Genomic DNA, 22,977 nt, shown 5'->3' with positions numbered 1-22,977 from the left:
GTTTTAAGCTACTTTCAAGTTCATCACTGACAATATATGCATAAGCAGGAGGAGAATATGAATGCAAACAAAGAAGAGAAGATGAATCCTGAAACCACTGTATCAGAAGGGTGGGGAATGTATACCAGGTTGCTGGTCAATGGATTGACTTTGGAAACAGAAGTTGTGGCATATGGCAGATTTCCAGCCTAGTTCCTCACTAGATGAAGTCACAAAAAGAACCATAAGAGGAGGATTCTTTAAACAATGTCACAGCATAGAATTGAAATACCATATTACTCAGATGCGGAAAAGGTGTGACAGGGCATAATGGTAGTGGTTTTATTGGCATCACCATTGGACACAACACAAAAAGTAATATGAAACTCCCCAAATGGCCCAGGCCATAGGATGCAATGGTTTAAAATTAGAGAGAGTTGAATTTACTGTTCTGCAAGTTTGATCATTTACTAAATTACGTAAGACAGACATAAGCAAAAATGTACAGTCAAAAGAGGAATTATTTATTTGATAAATTACCTGATAAAGATGTTTCTGCTATCATGGGATTTTTCCAGCAGACACAATTTATAACTCCAGTACTATCATCCACTGTAAAAAAATATTGCAAGAATTACAGAGTAAGAAAGCAGGTAGTTCCAAGAAGTGAAGATACACAGGTATGTAGGGAGACGACTGCCAAGGATATCTCATTCCCACCAGTCTGAAAGGGAAAGTGGATGCTCAACCCCTACTTATACCTCTGAAATAATCTCCACAGTTGTTTCAGTCATGGAAGGAGCTCAGCACGAGATACTATGCTTATGTGCACAGCCAGCAAAGCGTCAGGTATATTCTCAAAAAAAGATTAAGCACTAATTTAAATTATGAGGCTTCAGTACATGTATTAGATACTAAAAGGTTTTAATCTCATTAACAAGGTCAGAAAAAGAATCAGTGTTGAAAGCTGAAGCCAGACAAATTAAAACAGGGAAGTAGGCACAAAACACAGAAGCATTACCGTAACAGTGAGAAAACAGCACTTCAACATTGGGGGGTACAGTCATGTGAATAGACTAGGAGTGCTGCTACTTCCAGCTGCATTGGTTTCCACACTAATATCGTGCACAAAGTCTGCTGTCCTTTCCCATACAAGAAGATGTTCCAGAGAGCAGAAAGGCAGCTCCCTATAGCCTTAGTATAGGTACAAGAAGGACAGTATAGTATAGGAAGTATATAGTATAGTATAGGAAGGACAGCATATAGTATAGGAAGGACAGAGGACAGCACATGCTTGTGGTTCTGCTCTAGGCCAGGAATTCCCAACTTAAAGTATATGTACTGGTGGCATGCAAGCCACTTCCCTTGCCAAAAAAGCTTAACACCTCCTGATCAGGGGAGCTATCTAGCTTTTCCAGTTTTGCTAGTACCCAGTCACAATAAGTTTTGCGATTTCAGCCCCAGGCACTGCATTGTCAAGGACAGCAGAAAAAGACAAAACCCAAAGAAAACTAAAAAACTATGAGAAGAATCAATTGTTCTACAGATCAAGAGACTGTATATAGATGGCATGTCCAACAAACACTCCCTAAATAAAAAGGCACTGAACATCTGTCAGACCGCAGTAAGGATCACTTTTCACATCCAGCTAATGCTCCAAGCACCTTGTTCCTTGAATGTAACCATCTCCAAGATTGAGCTTCCACTCTTCACAAATTGGAATCTGCAATTTTCTTCTGGTCCTTAAACCATATCCATGACTACGTAAGCACCAGCAATGTTTACCAGGAAAGTGCTGATTGGTACCTGCAGTTGTTTCCTCTGGGAACCATAGCACCAAAGCAAAATGCCTTTGCATTGTCTCACGTGTTTTGAAACAATCTCCCTATTTGGGGGGTCCAATTTCAAATCATTGTCTTGCCTTCCTGTTTCCAAGTAGCTTAGCTGCACATTCCCAATAACAAACTATCCTGGTTCTGGCTTGGATAGAGTTAATTTTCTTTCTAGTAGCTGGTAGTGTTATGTTTTGGATTTAGTATGAGAATAATGCTGATAACACATGGATATTTTCAGTTGTTGCTAAGCAGTGTTTATACTAAGTTAAAGATTTTTCAGCTTCTCATGCCCAGCCAGCAAGAAGGCTGGAGGGGCACAACAAGTTGGGAGGGGACACAGCCAGGACAGCTGACCCAAACTGGCTAAAGGGATATTCCATACCACGTGACATCATGCCCAGTATATAAACTGGGGGGAGCTGGCCAGGGTGGGGGGCAGATCACGGCTTGGGAACTAACTGGGCATCGGTCAGCTAGTAGTGAGAAATTGCACTGTGCATCACTTGTTTTGTATATTCCAATTATTTTATTATTATCATTTTATTATTGTTATTATCATTATTATTATTTTCTTCCTTTCTGTCCTATTAAAGCGTTCTTATCTCAACCCATGAGATTTACTTCCCCCTCCTTCCCCCCAGTTCTCTCCCCCATCCCACTGGGGGTGAGGGGAAGTGAGAGTGGCTATGTGGTGCTTAGTTGCTGTCTGGGGCTAAACCATGACACAAACATACAGCATTTATAAGACGCAGGTAATTCCAAATTCCATCACAAAAGTATGCTCATCTCATTGCTATCTCTGTTTTGAGCTGCTACGTCTGCAACTAATTCAGTAGCTTTAATTTTGTACCAGAGCATAGATAATGACCTAGCTGGTAGGATTTCCTCTCCTTGGTATTGACAAAAAGCAACTATTTTAGGGGTCAGAGCCCCCATATACCATGCCAAGCCATTCTTGCAAGCCAGCAATGGCAATAAGAAACAGAGCAGATGACATTTCACTATTACATTACTGCAGCTTCTAGATGTTCCAGCTTGCAACTGGCGGTTGCACCAACTGTGATATTCTTCCTAAGAAGGGTTTAGAAATAAAACAAACAAGACTGAAGGATTAGGAGGCCAGACTCCTCCTCACCAATGTAGTGGCTGAAAATGGAGTCCTGGAGACATTGACCTGTTCTTAACCACACAGGGAGTCTGGTAGCAGAGCAAGGCTCTGAAACAAAGTTTTCGCAGTTCACAAATAAAAGCTTTGAGCAAAAAGGCAAATAACTCCCGAAGCACAGATGAATGAGAACTCTTGCAATTGTATTCTAATTAGACAGGAGAATGTTTTAAACTATTTTAATTGCACTCAAGGGGTCTACAAGCTTTTGAAAACTTTCTGCGTTCCGTGTGCCGCCCTTCCCATCTCCTTGGGTTTAAAATTTTGTTTGGTTTTTTTTTTGTGGGTTTGTTTTGGGGGTTTTTATTTTTTATTTTGTTTGGGTTGTTTTTTTTTTTTTACTCTTACATTAACTATTTGAGGGATAGCACTCGCAAAGCTACCTGGTAAATAACATAATTGTGTTCATTTTTATTTCTTCATAACAAAAAGGGTATGGTTCTTGTATGGCCTGTGTGAGCCTACTGAGATCCTGGTGAGATTTTTTTTTCGTTTGTTTCTAAGGCAAGTGCCTTTCAGCCTTTCAAAACAGTTCTGGAGTATATGGAAAACCACCTGTGATGTTTGGTTTTGTTAAAAAGGAAAGGAAAAAAAAAAGAGGCCAGAAAGGTGCATTTACTAAAACATGAGCTTGTTCAAAGGTCCACTTTAATTACATATCCTTCTCCTAATTAATCATAATAATAGCAATAAACAATCAAATCAAAACGTCAAAATCCAGTTTTATACAGCATGGTTTGTTGTTTGGTTTTTTTTAAGCCAGGAAAGAGCCAATTCACTCTCTTTTACAATTATGATTTTGTCACCAGTTCTGGCTGCATGTTTTTCAGCACAGAGAGGACCTAAGATTCTCTTAAAATGAGTTGTGTGTATTCTGAAGTAGACAGATAGGAAATGAGGGGAGGAGATAGTGGCAGTGACACAAAGCCATTCCAGTTCTCTATCAGAGAAAAAGTACAAAGGGGAATTGCTTTGTAAATCCCTTTTAAGCAGATAGAAAGTGAGCAAGTACTGAGCAGTGTGCAGCACTCCAACTGATGCAATGCCTGCTCTGTGACTCACCAACCAGAGTCTGTTGAAGTGAGAGATGCAAGAACTTACAAGCAGGAAACTGTCTAAGAAGTTACAAATTTACACTGGCAGAGTCAGCCTGCCTGAAAGGGAGGGCAGGCTGGGGAGGGGCACCCTGGCAGGTAGCCTGAAAGCTCAAACCAGGAACTGCTGGAACAAAGAGTGGAGTTGGATGTGAAAGGACAGCAGGAAGCCAGGCTCACCAAGAGCTGTACTTAAAGGTCGGCTGATCTAACACTAAGGCCTTAATTCCAGTACTCTGCAGTTTCTTTTTATTTCTATTCCTCCATTTTCTGCCCCAATCAAACATTTCCAACAAGTTTACATCCAAACTAATGCTGACAGCGGCATGGGAAACCCTCGCCCATAGAATTGTTTTTGCCTTGGTCATTTTGACTCTGTCTTCCTCTGTTCTCATGAAGTGATAACTGCATTTGCATACTAGTGCAATAAAATAATAATAGCTGACGTTCAATTTATGTTTCAACACTTCATCAATTACATCTCTACCTCTTAACCTAGGTGCTTGTTTAGCCTGTGCTACTTCAAGTGCCAGAGAAACTTGTGCTTCAAAATATTTACTGTTAACTCATTATTTAGCATCACGGCAGGGTAATAACAAACATCCAGAAATTAGACTTAAAAAAAAAATCTAGAAAATATCCACTCTAAGAAACTTGCAGGGACATTTCTATAGAGCACAGAATCAACTATAAGCAGCCACACCCGGTGTGGGGTATGCTATATGCACTAGCAGGTAATGCTACTCTGCAGCAGTATGATGCAACTGCAGGTGTTGTGGAAGCTGCGACCTGGTTAAGTTGTCAACTGTATCTTCACAATACACTTGTGAGTCAGGGAATTGCTGCTGACTCAATTTTATAAGTAAGGGAATTAGGTAAGAAGACATCCTTTGCGAATTACCTCCATCAGATGGAAACCCATGGCAGAGGAAGACAGTGGACAGGAGTCCTTCAAGTGCCTCGATAGGATCTATGCATTTGGCTCCCCCTTCCTACTGTGCGATGACCCACCTCCCCCCTCTTTAGAAACTTGCCACATCACCACTACTCCACTCTGCTTTTTCTCCAGATGAAAAAGACAGCTAAACAAAATGACAATCAGATGTTTCCATGTTAATAGTCTGAATACTGGGAAAAGCAAAAGGGAGGAGACAACTCCTAGCTGGTGCTGGCAAGGACTGGTTCTATGATGCTGGAGTTAGATTTGCTAAGGCTCTTACACATCCAAATATAAACAAGATCCTGACTGCTATTAAAAGCTGGCTCCAAGATACAACGAAACATACAAAAAGTCAGAAGACATTTCTAAGGTTCAAAAAAGGAAGAAGTGACTTCCCATTTGCAGGCACTGTTAAATCCATTTATATCTGACCAAAGGAATTGCATACATGTATGAAAGGAAGATGGGGGCGTCCAGTGGCAAAGCAATAACCAATATTAAGATTTACTAGATGACCCCAAGCAAATTGGTGACTCTGTTTTAACAACTCATTTCTCTACTTTTGAAGTGGAGATAAACTGTAGCTTCCCTAAGTTTGCTAAGTAATCTGAGCTACATATATACATTATATTAGGATAAGACACAGTTGTTTCAAGAACAGACAATGATCAAATAAGGCAACCTTTAAGCTCTAACGGTAACTAAGATTAGAAGGCTGATAAGTACAAGAAGAAAGAAAGAAACTTTTCTTACCTCCATAATTATAAAAGGCATCTCGCTCTTTCATTTGAACCACTATCCCGAAAACATCCACCTGTCTTACTGGATGTCCGTTATAAAAGAATATACCTAGATACAGAACATTCTTGGTAAGTGTAACTATTTATTTCAACATCCTACCCTACATAGTCACATTTACCAGTAAAAAACATACTTTCTTATGTATTTAATATATCTTAAATTATACAATGCCTAGTCATGTGAAAAATCCCCTGGATCTGTGAGGACTGGGAACACTAGCAGGAAGAAGTATCAGATGTACTTAGGATACCAAAAGCTTGCTTTTGCAGAGCGTCAGAACTTTATTAACCTCTTGTTTTCTTGCACGTTTGGATCTGAAAAACAGATTGTTTGCTGCAGGCATTAGGGGTTTTTTAGTTGGTTTTTTTGTTTGTTTTGATGTTTCATTTTGGTTTTGTTTTGTGGTTTGGGCTTTTTGGTTGTTTGTTTGTTTTTTTTGGTTTTTTTTTTTAACATCTTCATCAGGCTTCAGAATAAATAATAGAACACAATGGAAGCAGTTTGAGTTTCTCACAATGCAGCTGTTCCTGATTAAGGCAGAGCCTCCAAAAGGAAAACTAACATAATTCTGTCTTTCATTTCTAAAAGAACAGGAGCCATGGGGGGAGGGAGGAGAGAAACAACCCTCTTAGATTGCAGTGTACACTATGCAGTCATCATGGACAGCATCCTGAACTTCAGTTTCTGAAATAACACGCTCTAAAAACATCCCCTCAAATCTATTTTTGTGCATCTATAATGATCACTTGAATAACACGTAAAAACATGTCCAGAAAACAGTGAGGTATCAGAGCCCAGTGGACTTTGACAGCACTGAGGTTGCCACATGCTGTAATCTCCTTCAAGAGAGTGACAAATGTTGTTAACAAACATTGGTGTAAACATTATACACTGAAGCTTCACAGTCCACTAGCAGAAGGATAATAGGGCAATAAACTCCAGATATATCCTGGGCTGGCTAATTTTCAGTCAATGTGTTTTCTTCAGTTTTCAAATACCACTGCTTTACTGAAATATGCCATCTGGGATGTTCAATAACTGTCTTCTAAAATAAAGATAACTCAAAGGACTTAGAAGGGAACATTTGGCTCCATACGCTGTGGCAAGTCTTATTCTTACAAAGGGAAACACTGCAACAAGGGAGTCAGAAAAATGTTCTGTATTAAAAAAAATCAAAACCAAAATCCAAAAATAACTCGTCCTACATAGCTGGCAGCCTTAGATGAGCCTGGAATTAACTTTCTGCATATAAGAAAGACAAAACCCCCAAAGTTTCAGAAGAAATCACAGGTGATCAGCCAAGCAGCTCAAACAGAAGTTTTGCTCATAAAAAACCCACCCCAATGTTTTGAGGATGCATCTATTGCTGTTATCTTAGAGCTGGCTATACTAATCGTGCAGTCACTGGTCAGGTCTGGTGTAGAGAATATTTAGCAGGTCTGTCCACTTTTCTCTCATTCCACTTACCAGGACACCAATAAACACTGCTACAGAAACCCTCAATGGAGATGCTCCTGGTATATATAATTATTCACTAAACCTTACAAAATGTCTATAAAAGAAAGACTGGGTCAGTTTCAGGGTAAACCTGTGGAGCAGAGACTCCAAGCTCTTGACTGTGCAAACAAGCAACATGTTATTATGTTCATGTCCCAGTTAGTAAGCTCAGTTTTGGCAAATGACAGACACCAGATAAAACTGGTTCTCTCCATCCCCATAAACACACATAGAACTCCATCCTTACTCTCTGAGAAACTACCTAAATTCATTTGAAAGATGAAATTGTATTTACACTACTAAAAGTTGTTGAACTTGACAACTTCAAGGTGTAAATTGTTTCTCCTGCCAGTTTATTTGTTCAAATTATGTTCATATTGGTAGCAATAAAAATATACTAAACATTTGAAGCTATGCGCAAGCACATTCAGTCAAGCTCCTAGTAACCCAGTAAATAATACATACATTAATATGCTGTTACCACAACAGGAAGCGACAGCAGAAGTATTAGGGGGCTATAGATAACAGAGCTCTCTAGGGCAAGTTCTGGTCATATCTTTACCAGCATTACTGAGCACTGAGCTGTTTGCCATTGCTTTAATTATTATTACCTCCTTTTATGTTATTTGTAGCTTCCCTCGCTTGTTGATAAGCTGTCACATTGCAGTGGTGCACGATAACTCTAAGACAAGCTCATTTCCATGATGTGACTATGTGTTACAACTGAGTTTGACACCCACTCTCTTTTCAAGGCCTCTAAGACAACACAATTGCTGTTTTTATCTGGGAGGTTTTCCACCCTTCTTGTCATCATTTATAGCAGGACAGTAATTGGCCAGGTTTACTGTTTTCCTCTGTGTTGTTTTAAGGGATTAGTCATTGTGGTATCAAATCCTAATGCTTAAAAATGGAAAGAAAAAAAAACTTATTAGGTCATTCAGTCCATTTCCTCAGGGCCAATGCAAGACTGTTCTGTACAGTAAATTCCTGGCAATCTGTACAGTCAGGATATAAACAATCCCAGTGAAGGGCATCCCACCTTTTTTCCTGGGAAGGCTGCTCCACTGTTTAGCAGATGTCATTCTAAGGATGTTTTTCCTGACATTCAGTCTGTATTTCTTTCCATTCCACCTAGTTACAAGTCTTTGTTTTGCACTCATTCATTCTTAATTACCATTACTTAATGACTGATTTATAGCCAATCATATACTTAGCTTCAGCTGGTCTTTAACAAACCCATTAAAGGCAGGAAAAATTGACAGCAAACACCTACCTTCTTCCTTCCTCAAAAGATTTTTTTTTTTTAGTGTTTCTGTTGTGGTGTCATTTGTGGCCAATAAATAAAAGTACACTGAAAGATGTCTGGTTTGGTATATACACGGCACCAGGAGAATAAACAAAATTCAGGATGTTTGTTCTATGAAACTTCATTTTATTCTTTAAAGTTTGGTTTAGAAAATGATACAGGATCGCAAGCAAGCTTGGTTGTGCAAAACGCCAAATGCAGAGGAAGTGGTGAAAGCTCGCATGAACCAATTTTAAAGGCTGATATCTTGACATGACAGATACCACTTCCTTAGGGTCATCTTAGGAAAAAAAACTAATAACAAAACTGAAAGAGTCCCTGAAGCAGAAGACAACTCACTTCAGTAAAAGAACAGGAAGGGAAGTGAAGGGAAATTCAGGTAATTTAGAGGTCAAAAAAAGAGAGCAGGATTGTACTTTCTAGGACTGTTCCTGCTCTTGTGAAATGTTTGATGTTTATAAGTTTAATTCTTCTGAGTATATTTTTGCATGTGTATGTACAAATGTCCAAGTCCAAACTACAATCCTACTCTGCTGACATTGAATTGTTTTGTATTTTGTTTGAAAACAATTAAAATGTCTCTAACTGAAGCAGAAACAGTTTTTGCCAGATGCATTTGCTACACCAGCACTACTACAAGACTGCACAATATAAAAAGGCCTTTAAGTGCTACTACTCTCTCTAGTACAAACATGAACAACAGACTGTAGCCTAATTCTTGCAATGGGTTTAAGACAAAAGTCTCCCATCATGTTAAATAACAAAGAGGTATATATCCTGGGCTTTGCAGTTTGTATACAAAAATGATTGCGAGAACAGAAAAAAAACCACACTAATCCTTCATTTCTGCAACAGTAGCACTGCTGTTATCCTTGCTGTTAAAGAAAAATAAATACAACTAAAAAGCTACAAAGCAGAGCGTATTCAGAGAGCCGAACAGATGTACCTTGTCTCTGTGAAGAAAAAAAAAAAGAAAAAGAAAAAACACAAACAAAACACCAAACCCAAATCAAAAACACACTCTGCTTAGGGTTTACTGTACTGCTTTTCCTCATTAATTCTAAGTTCCTTGGGTTCCTCCCTGATAATCTTGCACCTTGTCAAGCTTCAGTTTGGAGTAATGAACCCTTCTACAGCAGAAAACATACTGCAGTCTATATTTAAAGTCTTTGTAGTGAAAACAGAAATGCAAGGTCAGACCCATGCTGCTTTAGACAATGTACATGTGGGTGATACCGGCTGAAGACCAGCAGGAAACAGTCTGCAAAGCATATGATTTCCAACAATGGTTAGGAAATAAAAGGTGTGGTATTAAGATTCAGCACAGATGCTGGAATTTACAATAAGGTTGTTCAAATATATGAAGAATGTTATATATTTATCATATCTAGAAATTAAGCAGACAAAACCTCAAAATCTGCATCTTTTATAATAGATAAATATGTATGTCTTATAATATATTAATATCCAGAGGAAAAAGCAAAACACATACACCCAGCAATCTCATCAACCATCAAAATTTTGCAACAGAGAGGCATAAAATCCTTCTCAAATGTTGTAGAGACAGTGGGAAGATATAACACATATGGCCAGAAAGGACCAGCATTTTTAGAATTAACTTTATCAGAATATAACAAGCACTACCACACAGAGGAAACACAGCGTTACCTTAATGCAAAAGAGGTTCTGTGTACCTATATACATATCTGAGAGGAAGAAAAGCCATTAGAACAAAAACATTTTATTTTTCACATATATTTCACATACAACCTGTTGTTCTTAGAACTGTTAAAGATACTAATGTCATGTAGCTTAGGGGCATGGCAAATTACTTTACTGGTGTTCATGAAGCATTCTGCAATCCCTTGATAAAGAGCACAACATAAATCAATTATAATTCTGTGTGCATCGTAATCAACACATATAAGTACTACCTGGCACTTGTTTAGATTCTCTCATTTCTTTTATATCTTTAATATAGAGTCTTGCAAATGCAGAAAATACAGGATCCATCCCCCAGTGCAGGGAAGGTGTCTCTTCTTCATACTTCTTGGACTCAGACTGCATTCAAAACCTGTGAACACAGAAGAACTTGTAATTATTTTCTACACAGGTAGAGCTGTTCACATATGTTCCAACTGAATGAAAAAATAGCTTGTGATTTTACACACAATAACACAGCAGAGCTGATGAAGAGACACAGGAACTTATCTAATATAATATTATCTTCGTGTCACCACATGAAACATTCAAAGTATCAATACTGATGATTTACTCCAAGTACTGAGATTGACTACAATGGCATTTTGCCCAGCTCCTTCAAATGAAATAGAATTTCAGGGATTTCTCCTCTATAGACCCATAAACAGAGAACTAAATACAACATGTCTTTAAAGAGCAGGATTGTGGGATACTAATTGGTTACTTTCTGTACACTTGATTATTTCCCCCCCCCATCATTCTTTTTCCCTTTCATAAGACACCCTCCTCATTGTTCATCCTGTGCTTTATTGCAGTGGTGGGGGATACTTATTTTATATAAAAGAAAAATCTGTCCCTTCTTTATTTTGGGCATACGGTCTCCAATAACTTCATAATTGTTTCCCCTTTTACCACTTCAGATTTCACTGTTTAATGCCTGATATTTTCTGCCATTACCAGAGCGAATTCTCTGCTTATCACAGCATTGATGTCAAAGAAACCCCAGCACTCAATTCAGGAAGGATCCTTGTAGAGATTTGGAAGCTCAATATACTTTTTATTAGCTTCTCCTGTATCGATAGCTAAACTGTTCCCATAAAGCTTTCCATGTCACCCTCGAATGGGTGTCAGCCACTTACAGGTGTAGGGCAAAGGTGGTACGTGGACTGATTTTGAATAGTGTGTAATAGGGCTGAGATTTGGCACCTACGGTCTCCTGAGAGGGAGCAGCTCCCTGCTATGGGTTGCCAGTGATCTCTCTAGTCTGCAGGAGACACTTCTAGTTACTCACGTAGAGGCAACACACCATGAATATCATGATAGCATCTTGTTTCTTTGAGAAACAACAGAGGTTGGATTCTGCATGATTTCTGTTTTCACACTTAAACTTTAATTTGAGGCAGGAAAACAGCGCAGCACAACATGCTAGAGCGTTGCTGACATCTACTCTACATTGTGAGAAGAACTGCAGATGACAATTATATTAATTACCAAATTTTAAAAAAAATTTTAAAAGCAGCAAAAGGTTAGTGACACTTTGACCTTCCTTAGACTGGTCATTTGTTTTGTAAGATGTTGAAAATATTTGATTTAGTCAGTTCCACCAGTCGCTTCACCTGCAAGTAACAAACTAAACAGTATTGTTTACACCTGGATTTACATCTCTTTCCCCACTACAGGCAGCTTTTCCCAACCTATCCCTTTTGCACATCCAATGTCTACTCAAAAACCATCCTTTTCACACTCAAGCCTCCCCATGAAGCACGCTTTTTCTGCTGCTGAATTGCAGATACTGCTCAGTAGAAATTTATAAACTGTAAGATCTTAATAATGCAAAGCTGCTTTATATTATGGCAGTTCTCCGGTTGCTTGTTATAGTCTATGTTAAATTTAGACCATAAACTTTCCCAAGCAAACACATGATTTTAACCTGTATTTTACTTAGCATGCTCATTTTCATAACAAAATTAAGTCTTCCCCATCCTACTCTCTTTCTGTTTGCAGTCTCTAGTACAAAGTTGCCTGCATTGTTCCTATGTTACTGTGCTTTTATAGTTTCTACAAAAAAAAAAAGAAAAAATAAATTTAGCCCAACAAAAGGTCATGGCAAATGAGAAAAGTTCACACATCGATTGATAAACATACACACTATAGTCAATCAAGGTTAACACATAATGAGTCGGAATAAAGAGAAGCACTACCAGGCAGTGTCATCCTGCCTCCCACCTGCAAACAGGAACTTTTAAGATATAATTTTGTCCTTAATGGTGCTACAGTCCCCCAACTGTTCACTTTTAGTGGCATTTCTCCCCTGACAAGAAACATGGATAAAATCACAGTCTTGTTCTCTAATATAATCTTTTATACAAAGTAATTCCTTTCTGCACCAGGCCCCACATCTTACTTTGCATGGTTACAAAGTCTGTCATAGCTCAGCACCCGTTTTTTCTCCTAGACAGATGGCAGACTGAGCTAACAAGCCAAAAAGAGAGAATTGGGTGACAAGCCTGTCTAACTTTTTGTATTTTGCATGAACAGCCACTCATTGGAGTAAAAAGCAGAAGTCACCCCTGCACATGCGTACATCTGAGGGGAAATCAATGAAGCAGCACCACTGGAGATTAAAAATCTCTGCATTTTGGTATTTCAGTAAACAGTTGTCAAGTCTGAAATGCCCAAATGTTAACAGATCACTAGCCAGAAGTCCACACAACACTTCTAGCTTAAATGAAGCATCTCCCCAAATCTTTTACTGCTGCCCTGTCCTGAAGGGAGAAGGATTTCTGCAGCAAAAGCTCTTCATCTCAGAAACTACTGGAAGTTAAATCTCAAATTCTGGAGCTTTCTTCTAGCTCCCAGGCCTTGTTACAGCTCTTCACTGGAGAAATTTACATCCGTCACATCTATCTTCATGTACAGAACCACTCTGATTGGTTCAAGTCTGCTACAGACATACCAAGTTTAATCCTACAGATGTAGCACAGATGCCTTCATAAAAAGTAAATCACACCCCCAGCACTGTGAAGGCATCACAAGATTTCTTGAAGTCCACAGAACAAATCTGGTGAAGTCATGAGTTACAGACACTCCATCCACACCAGGCTGAGACAGTGAAATCATACTCTAGCCACTCACTTGTTTTCAGCAATGTCTGACAGACACATGAAGAGCATTCTGCAGGGCCGTCTCCCCTTGCCTCTTTACGGTCCCAACAGCCCTCCCAACCCCTGCCACCACCCAAAACGAAGCCCATTTTCTCTCTTCCCTCCCAAGTGGCCACTTGGTAGCTACATTTGAACATTGACCTATTTAAAGCCAAAAGCTTGTGGCCTGCTGGGAAGAAAAGATATTTACTGCCTCCTGTACTGCTTGCCTCCACACACTCCTATTACAAGTTCATTCTTCTCGTGGTGTTAACAGCAGTTGTCTTTTTGCTCCTATAGCAAAGGAAGATGTTAAATCAAAGCAGCACCCTTTCCAAAGTATCTATTTTTCAGTTAGTTTCCAAGCTTGTTTCAGGCAGATTGATAGTATTGGAAAACATAATTCTTACACAGCAAATAAAATTCTTTCAATCAGTTTCTCTTTTGCAATATAATAGTATCTTCCCATAACTTTTTCTTAAGTTGGCTCAGGAAGCCTCTCCATCCCAGGCAGAATATCCCAGGGGTTAACTAATTAGCGAGTCATCCTGGTGAAAGTAGAACTTTCCATTATGCTGGAAGTGTTTTCAGCTCTTAACTGGTACCACTGGTGATACCCTATCAGCAAGGAAGATAACAGCTACCCTGTACAATGAAGATCCAAGGGGCAAATAGCAGGCATTGTGGAAATACACAGCACTACAATCAATGAGAACACAGATAGCTAACAATAGACAATTCTGAACAGATACTATATGTACAAATGTTTAAGGATTAAACTGGCTTTTTCTGAAAGACGATGATAACGGTTAGCAATACAAACAATAGAGAGTCCTAGCAAAAGGTCATCCTTTTCTGCATTTTGTTTTAAATGCAGTGTAATGACTTTATGGTTGCTGTAGTGCAAGGAATTCAATCCTGCTACAGGAGAAAAAAGGCAAGAGAAGCATCTGGTCCACAAGTTTATTAGATATAAGATATCTGTATTCTATTTTTACCTCTATAAAATAACTCCAAAGAAAGGCATAATCAAAAACAAAAATAGAATTAAATTCTGCTATTTGGACCACTTCTTGGGAAAACAATTCTGTTTCAAAGGCAAAAAATCTGAAGTTTATACAGTAGTATCTAAATACAAATAAACAAAAAGCCTCAGTTTGAGATAATTCTAGACACTAACCTATTAAAATAAGGCTGTCTCTTTCACCTCAATGCTATCAATGTTAGCTTTCCTGACTGTAGTGAGAATTAAACCAAGTCCATAATCCTCAGAGTTATCTTGTGAGCTCAGCAAGGTATTATCCTAAAAGGGAAAGAAGGGAAACCAAGGAAAATTGGCAGCCTTCCCAACACCACCACCACCCAAACCCAAGCCCATTCAGTCCACCTGGTAGCCATGTTAGAGTAGCTCCCCATTTAACACCTGAGTGATTTTTTCAACAGAATCAGCCCTGGCCAATAAATTTCCTGGCTCCTACTCCTGTATTCACCATGCACCTTTTTCAAAAATGGTAAATGATTAAGAATTGGTCTTCTTCCAATCCCAGTGAAATGGAAACCCTGAAGAAGAGTATGTTTTAATGTTTCTTGTTGTCTTTTCTCCAGATGTGGTTAACAACCAAAGCTCTTGCAGAAAATTGCCTTAGTTTAAGATGAATTGTTTGGAGCCATCGAAAAGGTATCTTGCCAGCAGTTGTCTGCAACTACTGGCAGACTTCTGCAAAGATTCTTTCTGAAGTTAGCTGTGAACCAGAAGCAGGGAATATTTACCCACAAACACAGGCAGCTTAAGCATCCTACCAGGCATTCACTCTTCTCCAGAGACTGCCACTACTGTAGTAGCACTGATGATTTACACAGGAAGCAGCTCCTAAGCTCTTAGAGTTACCAACCCAGTGCATTAAAACAAAGTCACCATTGGTTTACTTGAATAAATCAGGCTACAAACTGGGCCTGTTAAAGAACTGCTTCATGGGTCAGCCATCCCTGCCACAGAGAAAGCAACTTGTGGAAAGAGGAGCAGAGGCAACAGCTGGGTTTTGTAACAACCTCTGTCATCTGAATTGAACTCATCTGTGTTTGAGTCAACAGCCTATGCGACAAATGAGTATTATTCAATTCTTCACGATCAGCAGACAATTCCAGCATGATACAGTTAAAACCACCATATTTCAAGAAATGTTTTTAATTACCCAAGGCCACATACATTTTAAATTAAACAAACCCAATATCTTATTATACAAGTAGATCTTAGTGAGCTTGAAAGTAAAGCCTTTGGTTACAGATAATATGAAGTACATACTCTAAAAATGAAACTCACCAATAGGTTTTTTAAAAACACATAATGACAAGTAAGTTTTCAACACCAGTAACAAGACAAAAACCATCACCAAGACCAAAATACATCACTGAAAGACACAAAAGGCTCCTGAAAAAATTTGTATTGATATCAACTTTACAGCTGTTAGAAAACTATCAAACAGTAACATAAGGTCAGTTTGGATCCACTTCCTACCTGGTGATTCTATTAAAAAAAAAAAAATCAAAGTAGGGTAAACACTTTCAGTCTTTCCTAATAGACTACTCTCTGCTGCTGCTTATCTGAAGTCCTCTAAGTTTAAATGCTACATGCTCTAACAAATGTCAGTAAGGGCACTACATGTCCTGTAGGTCTTATATACAAGGCAAGTACAACTCCAACTTAAAAAAATGGTTTTGAAACAAAACTAAGAGAGCTAGAACTCCTCTGAACTTCCAGAAGCTTAGCAGTTCCTGAAGTGTTACATGTACAAGTGTTAACATCTGTCTAACCTCCTGAGATAACACATTTACGAAAAAGAGAAAGAATTACAGAATTTTTCTTAAAGTTATTGCTTGAAATTTTAAACTTCATATGTCTTTTAACCACATTAGATTATATTACAATACACTTCCGTGGCAAGGGAAGATGGTGCAAGACAGAAGACCCATCACCACAAACTTTAGCCAGCAGAGCATCTATCAACACCATAGAAAGGTATTGCCCACAATGCCTATAGTAATCAGGATTATAGGTAGGAGCGAAAAAGCCTTGTTTTTTTCAATAAACTGACACCACTACTGTGTAACAGTCTTCCAGTGGAGTTAATGTCTCCATGTTGTAACCTGTAATGTATTTACCTCTCTCTGTTTTTTCCTTTCCACAGCACTGCCTAGAAATCCTTCTGGACAGGCACAGGTGGCTGCAGGAGACCAGACAGACTGGCTCCTCCAACAACAGCAGCCTTGGAAGGAAGAGGGACAAAGCTTGCAGTTCTAGATTGCCTTCCTTGGCATTGTAACTTGTTTTATATGCAAGTTAAACCTTCTTACAAGGTTTTGGCACCAAATTTTCCAAAAGCATGATTCTGGAAAACTAACAAGGAAGTGTACAATAAAATAAACAGTAGAAGAAGATCCTTCTGATCCTTGTCCCATGCATTAGTCACAAGGTATTTTCCTACGTATTAAGAAATCAGCAAACCACTCAACAGACCAGTAAACTAGCTCTATATGTTTATTTGTCATGGACAGCTGGTAAGGTTATGATAAATAAGGTAGTAGTAGTCACTACTGAGAGTCAGAAAGCTTGCTATTTGTATTTTAAAGCTATTGGATAATCACGCTGAAGCACCTTCTTCAATTAATTCTCTAACCTGTCTTGAGTGAGGGCAGGAGGAAGTCTATGAAGATGATTAATTCTCTCTGAAAGCTCTTAATCACCCATAGTGCTGCCAGAATGAGCTGAGCTGCTGAGAAGACATTCTTTCACTGGGAGAGAAGGTTCTCGGTTATTAGTGTGAAATAAAAACAAACAAAACTAAAAATAAATTACTTCTTATTTATAAGTTTGCTGCTTGGAAAAACAGCAGTATGGAAGCTTTGATAGCAAGAGGATTCCAAACAGGCTCTTGGCAAAGCAAAATTTTTTTGACAGATACGTGTAATTTACTGATCCAACACAAAGGAATATTAACTCATTCAAGTTAACGTTCAGAACAAAGAGAATAAAACCTAATTCATGTCGCTTAAGGCAACACAGTTAGCTTTCCTGCTTTGGTATAGCAGTGTAAAAAAGCTTTAGATTAATTAGATAATTTAGATTTAAATAATTTAGATAAAATTAGATTCACTTCTTGAATGAACATTTTAAAATTTCAGAAATTTGGGTAGAAGCGGCAAGCATTGGTTAATAGCTTTCTGAAGCTATTGGGCCTGTGAACTCCATGACAAGGTTGACTCAATTTCTAGAGCCAAGTTTTCCTCCCTCCCCTTTAAATAAGTTTATGCATCTGGTGTAAAGTAAAACAGCCTCTGGAAGAAGATCAGAATTTATATGAACATTCATAGCACAACAGAGCACTCCATTACAACCACAGACTTCAAAATAATTAACCTACCATTTGGTGTAGGTGCACAGTTGTGATAAAGTTTTCAAAATGTTCCCAGCACATATCAAAGCATTAGATTATGACAGACCTGCTTAATGTTCTGAAATCAATTTAAGTTTTTATTTGCTATAAAAGTGAACCTTTTAACTATATCAGAACACTGTGAGGCTGTGCTTGAAACATGGTGTCCAAATAGCGCTGTTGTCGGTATACACAAAATAATTCAAGTCAGAATAATTTTGAAGTCTCAGACACAACTAGGACCATCATATATTTTGTGACCGTAACTAGAGACTGAGATTACTCATTTGGAGCTCTTCTGGAAGATTGAGACCTAACTGTTACTCTTCTTGGAAAGATTAATACAGTTAGGTTGACACTGATCTCTGTTTCTAGAACAGCTGCATTTGTTCTTTGGTTATTTTTTTATGCTATTCCACAAAATTATTCTTTTTCTCCTCCAAATAAAGACTCATAATGCTGCGTGTCTGAAGGCACTTCTTGTAGAAAAAAGTTCAGACATTCCAAAAGGCAAACCTAGGCAAAATGAAAGGCAGCAGATTAAAAAAATAAAAGCATTGAGACTATATGTGTTATTACAGTAGTCTCCCTTTTACTGGGGGAAGTTTGAACTATCATCCCACATCGGAATAAAGCTTTATAATGCTTTTCTAATGCTCCTCACACAGGTCCTCTCAGCCAACAGCTAGGAAAACTATCAAAAGTGTGGGGTTTTGTATCAAAAAAGGTACAATTCCCAGTCCACTACTCTCTGAATTTCTTTTGCAACTGTGCCTCCTTCCTGAGGACTAGAAGTTTTGTACCTGAAATCAAGCACAAGATTTCTTAAGTTACACCCAGGCTGCTCTGACCTACAAAATCAAAAAGTTTTAGAAATGCCAAAGGTGTGTAGCTATCTCCTGATTCCTTACGACAAACTGTTCTGCACAATCTCTTACACCGCATTCTATGAGCTTTGAATGATCTGAAGAGTAGTTTCTTCTCAGCTAAGGAAAGCTGGCTCATCATCCCTTATCTTCAGCTCCTAAACTCTATTAGGACCTGTTAAAAATCCAGAGACTTTGTCCTCTATTAACTTTTGGGTTAGCAATTTTTGTAATTCTCTTAGGATGTTCTGAAATAATGAATGTCTTACAGACGCTCCCTCTGAGGTCTGTGCAAATCTCATCACTGAGAGCTGATATAGGACTGATATAGAACAAACCAAAACTGTTCAGGAATACGTGTCCTGCAACATGGGTATCTTCTTAATAGCTTTCCTCCCTACAGAGCAAAGAGGGCTAGACTTCTTTGCTAGTGATGATTTTTCCCACCTTTAAAAACTTTTTCTGAATCCAATAGGAAGGCACCAAATGGACATAACACTATTAAGATTCTTGAAAGAAATTACCTCACTGACGACTGTGGCTGCAACTTCTTACATTCCCTACATGAATCACTGTCACAGCTAACATGATAAAGTCACTACTATTTCCAACTTCTTGGTATGTAAAAAAACCAAATAGCCTTTCATAAACAGATTTAAGTGTCTCCTTAATTACATTTGTTTTTGAATAGATGCCACTTCCTACCTCATGCTTCTGAAGGTAAGTCACACCTGTATACTGCATCCAGAAAAATATATTACAACTTGGCCAGAAGCCACAGGAATTATTTTTCCTATATGTAATTTTATTTTCTGCTATAGAAAACTCAGTCCACTTAATGTAATGGGCTTTTTTGGTTTAAACCATAAATATCATGTGGTGTACCATAAAACATAATTTTGTGGATTAGATATTAGATTAATGGTCCCCTCTGTCAAAAAAGTAAAGATTCCAGGGCACTCGAGACACACATCACAATACGCTGTTTTCTCATAAGCAGGTCCTAGTGCCCAAAGTTTGCATATACTATTGTTGAACACACAATAGCTGCTGTTTGCCTTAACAATTGACACATTATTACAGCTCCACACATTGCTGCTGTACCAAGAAGAGATCCTACATAAAACCAAATTCTACTTTATGACACATAGTAAACTATTTTTTTTGCCTCAAAAATGAGAATTACACAATAGCTTATAAAAATCTAGGTAAATAGAGAATAACATTACACATACAGAAACTATTTTAAACATGGTTGTAATATAAAAATAACATTTTTCAATGAAAAACTATGCTGTTTTCTCAGTAAAATCAGTTTATATTTTAAAGTCTATCTTTGCATTAATAAGCAGTTGGTATCTCACATTCTAAATGTTATTTCCCCTTTTTGCTAGTAGACATGTCTCCAATATTATCCCACTGCAATGTCTCTCTTTGGGATAGTACTAAAGAATCAGTAGTATTCAGTGCCATCTTTTTGTCAGATTGTCCTTTTTTGTGTGTGTGTGAAATGTTCCCTACTTCTCAGTATGTTGTCTTTTTAATCATAGTTGTAGAAGGCATAATAAACTTCCTGCTTATGCTTACCACATAACCAAGATTGGGTTTGCTGGCTGGCTGGCCAGCCATAATAAAAAACAGATTTAAAAATAACTCATTTTTATATTACAGAACAAGTTATTCAGTCCCAAGATTCCAGAGCTGATCAGGATCACAAGAGAACACAATGTCCATTCTGGAAAAAAAGGTTCCTGGGAAACAGAGGAAGAAATTCAGGATTTGCAGCAAGAAAAGCAGCAACACATGTGGGTTTTTTGTTCAGACATTTTTTGTGCCAGTATTGACTGAAAGCAATACTGAGATGCAAAGCTATCTTTATCCCTTAATAAATTTCTAATCCTAGCTGCTATGTGAACTAATGCAAATTTGAAAGCCACAAACAAAAAGAGCAAATCAGCTCGTGACTGCTATGCAAGAGGAAAAGGTCTAATTACCATCTGGAGGAAAGACAAACATGGTGAAGCATTTGTAATACATGCTTTCATGTGACTTAACTAAAGCTTCTAATATCCATCGGATGGAAGGGGCTCTGCAAGTTTTAAATAGTTTGCCTTGTGTTCATGTACAGTTTTGATCAAATAGATTTTTGCTTTAAATGAAATATAATCTCAAATTATTAAAATGGTTAGAAGGAATACAGCACTATAGCTAAGAGTGGTAGTATTTTAACTGTATATTATTTAAAAAGAAATCAATGCTCTAGGTAGACCTATTCATTCTGTGAAAGATTGTTATAGTCATCAAGACATGGAGGGAAAGAATTTTTATTAGACTAACTACTGTATTAAAAAAAATGCAGCTACCCACCAATGGAGCTCAGTATTTTAATATTACCTGAAAATTCCTATAAAAGGAGTTATTCAGTTAAATACAAACCAGAAAGTATCCAGACTTCTTGAAAAATTTTATCATGAAAGAGGACCTGAAGTTTTTAATTGCATTAGTCAGTTAATCAATAAAGAGAATCACCTATGCAAGTTTCAAGTTGTTGACAATTTCCATTAAATCTGAGGTTTGCTTCTCACTCAAATAAGTAAAAAAGCACAACTTACCCCTCCAATTATATACGACTATGTTTCCGAATATCAGTCTTGAAGGTGGTTTTCTTGCAGACCAACTAGAAGCAATAAGAAAAACATTTTTTTGTTTGCAATAACTTCAGTGAAGTTAACATGCTAAAGCTTGAACACCTTTGACCCAATATGTTTCCAAGAAATATTCTTGTACTGTTTGTTGAAATATCTGATCCTTATTCAGGATTTCTATATTTATATTATTGCTTTTTCTTCTGACATTTGATTTCAGATAAATGCTATTCAACAAAACATCATCTGTTTACTTGGAAACATTCAGGTAATTTGGCAACTTTTATATTTGCTCTGTCATCACTCCCAGAGGTGTTGCCTGATATCAGGAGAACTGCACTTGAAGAGTTCTGCTGGAAATGGTATCTCCATAGGTAGGAAAAAGAACCCCCATAACACGTTTCCAGGACAACTCAACTCACACAGTTAAATACTGTGTGATAGAGAGAAGTACCTAAAATGGGAAAGGGTGAATTGCCCTCTGAAGATACCTTTCCCCACTGACTACTGAAAAAGCTAGACCAATTTAGACTAAACACACAGATTTTTATGAAGCCAAAACTAGATCAATCTTATTCCTAAACATTTTAATGCTCAATTTTTTTACTGCAAACATCAAGTAATACCCTTATATGTTGAAGCTTCCAAATCCCACATGTTTCTATGGCAATTCTTAGATTAACTGGTCCTACAGTAATGCATATTAAAAAAGAAAGAAAGAAAGAAAGAAAAAAGTCATGTAATGTATATTTTCCAGGTTATTGATAGGAGCCTGAGCATTGATTCTGGCTAATGAGATCTGGGCAACCTCTTGAGCGTCTAACCTCTGGCATTTTTTTTTTTTTTCCTGTTTGTATTATATATGACTGAACTATTCCTGTTACTCGTATCAAAAAGGCTCAAAAAATACAAAACTGAGTCTCTTTTTTGCTCCTTTATGAAGACAGCTTTAAAATTCAAATGCAGAACAGAAATAAAAGTCTCTAAACTACAGATCTATCAACTGTACATTTAATAGAAGGGCTTTAAGAGTGCTACATACAATACAGTCTCCCCTCTCAAGGCTTCCAATAAATGGGTAACATGATGCTCCTTGGAGGAAAACATACAGCCTTTTAGGCCATTCTCTTACATCATAAAGAAATAAAAAGATTTTTTTTAGCCCTTTTTATATTTCCTTCTTCACCTTGTCATAAACATGGGTTATTAACTAATGATACTACTAGCTCCTCTGTACTTACCACCATTAATTAGAGCATTAGGACACAGGAGTCAGGTACAGCATTGCAAGTGTAGAGGGGTCACAGAAAAAGGACAAAAAGTTAAAAACTTGGCACGTGCACAAAGAAGATGGAAATGTCGTAGAGGGAAGAAAAGGATTATCTTTAAGGTCAATACACAAGATTGAAAGAGACTGAAAACACCATGGTATTTAGAATCCACTGAACTGAGGTGCTCCTATGAGAAGGCAACACATTCAGAAGGAAAGGAAAAATGAATGATGATGAACAGGAGAAGGGAAAAAAAGGTCAGCTATGGGAGAATCACCAAAAATTTCTCATAAAGCCTGAAAGA

The 22,977-nt window shown here is 37.8% G+C and overlaps 1 protein-coding gene across 8 annotated transcripts in view; it reads right to left on the bottom strand.

Annotated features, from left to right (window-relative positions):
- STN1 (STN1 subunit of CST complex) overlaps window positions 1-22,977 on the bottom strand; it is a 57,390-nt gene that overhangs the window by 28,280 nt on the left and 6,133 nt on the right. For 5 of the 8 annotated variants that reach the window (XR_005933501.1, XR_005933502.1, XM_030029756.2 and 2 more), the window contains exons 2-5: window positions 21,370-21,434; window positions 10,552-10,691; window positions 5,767-5,862; window positions 520-591 (exon numbers count right to left, since the gene is read on the bottom strand). Coding sequence is in view for 6 of the 8 variants with exons in the window: in XM_030029756.2 (XP_029885616.1) it covers window positions 520-591; window positions 5,767-5,862; window positions 10,552-10,684 (301 nt within the window). In the remaining 2 variants the exon portion in view is untranslated. Of the gene's footprint in view, window positions 1-519; window positions 592-5,766; window positions 5,863-10,551; window positions 10,692-14,641; window positions 15,637-21,369; window positions 21,435-22,643; window positions 22,895-22,977 lie in introns of those variants that run through there. The other 3 variants (XM_030029757.2, XM_041127119.1, XM_030029759.2) reach the window with 3 other exon arrangements.

This window comes from Aquila chrysaetos, chromosome 11 (genome assembly GCF_900496995.4).
Source record: "Aquila chrysaetos chrysaetos chromosome 11, bAquChr1.4, whole genome shotgun sequence".
NCBI classification, from domain to species: Eukaryota; Metazoa; Chordata; class Aves; order Accipitriformes; family Accipitridae; genus Aquila; species Aquila chrysaetos.
The sequence above is the reverse complement of the archived record's forward strand: the minus strand, read 5'-3'. Positions and strand labels throughout refer to the sequence as shown.